The following is a 4,281-nucleotide window of genomic DNA, read 5'->3' as shown; positions in this document are numbered from 1 at the left end:
GTTGACATATTAGGAAAATATACCCCCCCACCAGTGCCCCGCTAAGGTCAAGTGCCCATTGGTCAATCACTTATCCACCTTCTTATCCCCAATCCCCCCCACCAAACAACCCCCACCACCACCACCATTACCCACCCTGCCCACCCAGAGACGTCCCTCTCTAGGTGGGGTATAAAACCGAGTCACCAGGACACAGGTAAACATTAAGTGCCCCACCTCCGCCTTCGTCAGGTAGCTCTTAATGGTATAGTACTACCACCTGCCCTGTGTGTGTGTGTGTCAGTCAGTCTCTCTATCTCTCCTGACGGTGCTGACATCACCTGGCAAGAATCTCTGACATCACGCGCTCGATCTGACAAGTTGAGGCCATTTGTTAACGGAGAAACATCATTAAGGTAAGTTATATCACCGTGGTGGGTTGACCTAGGGGTATTTAGGTAAAAGGAGGTGATTTAAGGGGATTTTAGGTCAAAGGAGGTGACCTAAGGGTATTTTAGGTCAAAGAAGGTGATTTAAGGGGATTTTTAGGTCAAAGGAGGTGATTTAAGGGGATTTTAGGTCAAAGGAGGTGATTTAAGGGGATTTTAGGTCAAATGAGATGATTTAAGGGGATTTTAGGTCAAAGGAGGTGATTTAAGGGGAATTTACATCAAAGGAGGTGATTTAAGGGAATTTTAGGTCAAATGAGATGATTTAAGGGGATTTTAGGTCAAAAGAGGTGATTTAAGGGGATTTTAGGTCAAAGGAGGTGATTTAAGGGGATTTTAGGTCAAAGGAGGTGATTTAAGGACATTTTAGGTAATTGAGGGGGGAATTAGTGACATCGTGGGTAACTTAGGGCATTTTAGGACATTGAGGGATACGTAAGGGCATTTTGGGGCATTAAGGTATACTTAAAGGTATTTAGGTCACTGAAGGGTATTTTAGGTCATTTGTGTGTATCTGAAGGCATTTTAGGTCACACAAGGGCACTTAATATATGAGATCTTCAAATCACAGAGGGCATAGTTAAGGGCAAGAGGAGGGCATAGTTAAGGGCAAGAGAGGTCGGAGGGCATAGTTAAGGGCAAGAGGAGGGCATAGTTAAGAGTAAGAGGAGGGCATAGTTAAGGGCAAGAGGAGGGCATAGTTAAGGGTAAGAGGAGGGCATAGTTAAGTGCAAGAGGAGGGCATAGTTAAGGGTAAGAGAAGGGCATAGTTAAGGGCAAGAGGAGGGCATAGTTAAGGGTAAGAGGAGGGCATAGTTAAGGGTAAGAGGAGGGCATAGTTAAGTGCAAGAAAGGTCACACAAGGCATAGTTAAGTGAGGTCACATAGGGCATAGTTAAGGGCAAGGTCAGGGCATAGCTAAGGGCATGGGAGGTCAGACGGTGAGTATATCAAGCAAGTGAGACAACTGATACCTGAGAAGAGAGGAAGGGGGAGGGGGAGGAGAGGGAAGGGGAGGAAGCAGAGGAGGGGAAAGGGGGAGGAAGGGGAGGAGAGGGAGGTGAGAAGGTAGGGGCGTGGTGAAGAAAGGGTAGGTGTAAGAAAGAAGGAGGGAGGAAATGGAGGAGAAAAGGGAAGCAGGAGGAGGAGGAGGAGGAGGAGGAGGAGGAAGGAGGAGGAGGAGGAAGGGTAATGTCTGGGGAGGAAGTGGGCTGAAGAAAGGATAGACGGAAAACAAGGAGGAAAGGATGATGAGGGGAGGAGGAGGAAGGGGAGGAGAGGAGGAGGAGGAAGGGAGGGAGGGAAGGGAGGAAGCAGGACACGGGCAACCTCCTTGTAGTCTTGGCTACTCGGCGGGGCCATTGTCCTTCCCCTCCCCTCCCTCCTCTCCCCCTTTCCCCCCTCTCCCCTTCCCCCTCTCCCCCTCCTCCTCCCACCGCCCACACCCCCCCTCCTCCCCAAGAGTCAAGCATGTCCTTTCCCTCCACCCTTACCCCCTCCCACCCTTACCCCCCCTCCCCTCCTTCCGCCCCACCCTCCTCTCCCTTGTCGTCTGCACATTCTCCCCCACCCACCTGTTCATTGTATCTAGTTCATTATTGTTCTTTTGTTCACTGAGAGAGAGAGAGAGAGAGAGAGAGATAGAGAGGAGAAAAATAGATTATCTCTCTGTCTGTCTGTCTCTCCCTCTCTTCTGTCTGTCTGCCTGTCTGTCTGTCTGTCTGTCTGTCTGTCTGTGTGCCTGTCTCCCTCTCTTTCTGCCTGTCTTTATCTGCTTGTCTGTCTGTCTGTCTGTCTATCTGTGCCTGTCTGGCTGTCTGTCTGTCTGTCTGCCTGTCTGTCTGTCTGTCTGTCTGTCTGTCTGTGTGCCTGCCTGTCTGTCTGTCTCTACCTAAATAAATCCTTCAATTATTAGTTTTCATATAACAATAAATATTTAGAGTTATATAAATATAAATTTTCTCTATTTTCAGATTTGTTGTGACCTGTGACCCCAACCTGACCTGACCTTACCTCCGTCATGAAGCTGGCTCTTATCCTATTGGCTGGTGGGTATATTCTCTCTCTCTCTCTCTCTCTCTCTCTCTCTCTCTCTCATGTTTGCTTTGTTTACGTCTCTGTCACAAACAATAACGTCACGAATTGTTTTGGTTCGTCTCTCATGTTTGCTTTGTTTACGTCTCTGTCACAAACAATAACGTCACGAATTGTTTTGGTTCGTGTCTGTACCGCCATATCAACACTGACGTCATATAATGTTTTGATATGAATTTTCAGTGGTGTGTGGCGCCCTAGCAGCTAAAATCCCCAGAAGAAAAGGCTCACCACTGTACCGCTATGGCTCTGATGACGTGGCTTACTCAGTCCCTGTGAAAATGACTTACCAGGAAGCCCTTAAAGCCCAAGCCAATCATGGAATCAACATCCCCTTGGTATATGAGGATGATAATGCCCCAGTATCACCAAGCCAGTACGCACACAATGCCCCAGTATCACCAAGCCAGTACGCACACAATGCCCCACAAGACACGAGGATCAGTCAGAATCAATATCAACATCAGCTATCAAGTATACCTTCACAGCAGGGATCACCACTCATCTCCCTAAGGGCTAGTAGACCTGAGGAGGACAACGAGCCCTTAGTTAGCTCTCCCTATAGCAATGCCCTTAGCGACAGCAATCTAGAACATGTCCTACGTAATGCCCCGTCAGGTGCCCAGCTCTATAGGGCCGCCTTGGTCTCAATACCAGAAGGTCCTATTCATAACAAACTCATCTCAAATTATACTAAGATCAGACCCGTTGTTAAGGATACGTTCAGCTGTGTAGACATGGTGAGTTGTTGTGTGTGTGTGTGTGTGTGTGTGTGTGTGTGTGTGTGTGTGTGTGTGTGTGTGTGTGTGTGTGTGTGTGTCTGTGTCTGTGTGTGTGTGTGTGTGTGTGTGTGTGTGTGTGTGTGTGTCTGTGTGTGTGTGTGTGTGTGTGTGTGTGTGTGTGCTATCTACTTCACCTAATACTATCTACCTCCTCTAAATCCACCTGATCTACTATATACCCACACCTAACACCATCCACAATATCCACAGGAGTATGGCTACTATGCTGATGTGGATAATGAGTGTCAACTGTACCACTTGTGTGTTCCTCTTCGAAAAATCTACGGTACCGATATTGTACCTGACCTCATCTTCCATTATTCGTTTATCTGCCCCAACTTGACGGTGTTCATGCAGGTGAGTAGACTGATTGTTGTTGTTTTTCCTGTAGTAATTGTTGTAGTTGTTGTAGTATTTGTTGTTTTGTAGTTGCAGTAGTAATAATAGTTGTTGTAATAATTGTAGTAGTAATAATAGTAGTGGTAGTAATAGTCGTAGTCACTAACCTAACCTAACCTAACCAAACCTAACCTAACCACAATCTTCACTCCACCTTTGCAGGACTCCATGACGTGCGGTTGGCCCTCAGAAGCTATGCCCTGTGAAGACTCCCCGTCTTTGTATATGCTGACACGTAACTTTTTCCGTAAAATTCTCGGTGAAGACGGGGAGCTTAGGTATGCCCAAGTTAACTCCCCTCTACCTTCCCAGTAATATGCCCGAGTGACGAAGGGCATGGGCATGGCGTGTGGATGTAGAGAGAGGAGGAGGAGGAAGAGGAAGAGGAAGAGGAGGAGGAGGAGGAAGAAGAAGAGGAGGAGGAAGGAAAGTTTAAAGGGTCATTTTAGGAGTGTGTTTCTACGAGCTATTTGAAGATATTTTAGGGCATTTAAAGATATTTGGAGACATTTTAGGGCATTTTAGGGCATTTGATGATATTTTGGAGATATTTGGGGGTATTTGAAGATATATGGGGA

The 4,281-nt window shown here is 47.0% G+C and overlaps 1 protein-coding gene across 2 annotated transcripts in view; it reads left to right on the top strand.

The window, feature by feature from the left end:
* The first annotated feature begins 207 nt into the window (after nucleotides 1–207).
* The window catches only part of LOC121879693, a 4,880-nt gene continuing 806 nt past the window's right edge, over nucleotides 208–4,281 (top strand). The window contains exons 1-6 of one of the 2 annotated variants that reach the window (XM_042386424.1): nucleotides 208–395; nucleotides 2,402–2,476; nucleotides 2,706–2,875; nucleotides 2,909–3,262; nucleotides 3,515–3,661; nucleotides 3,866–4,281. The exon at nucleotides 3,866–4,281 is cut by the window's right edge and continues 806 nt beyond it. In XM_042386424.1, coding sequence (XP_042242358.1) covers nucleotides 2,449–2,476; nucleotides 2,706–2,875; nucleotides 2,909–3,262; nucleotides 3,515–3,661; nucleotides 3,866–4,018 — 852 coding nt within the window. In that variant the 5' untranslated portion in view covers nucleotides 208–395; nucleotides 2,402–2,448 and the 3' untranslated portion in view covers nucleotides 4,019–4,281. Of the gene's footprint in view, nucleotides 396–2,401; nucleotides 2,477–2,705; nucleotides 3,263–3,514; nucleotides 3,662–3,865 lie in introns of both variants that reach the window. The other variant, XM_042386423.1, reaches the window with a different exon arrangement.

The sequence above is a fragment of the Homarus americanus genome, unplaced genomic scaffold, assembly GCF_018991925.1.
Source record: "Homarus americanus isolate GMGI-L3 unplaced genomic scaffold, GMGI_Hamer_2.0 scaffold42643, whole genome shotgun sequence".
NCBI lineage: Eukaryota > Metazoa > Arthropoda > Malacostraca > Decapoda > Nephropidae > Homarus > Homarus americanus.
Note: the sequence above shows the minus strand (reverse complement) of the source record. Positions and strands in the feature narration are given on the sequence as shown.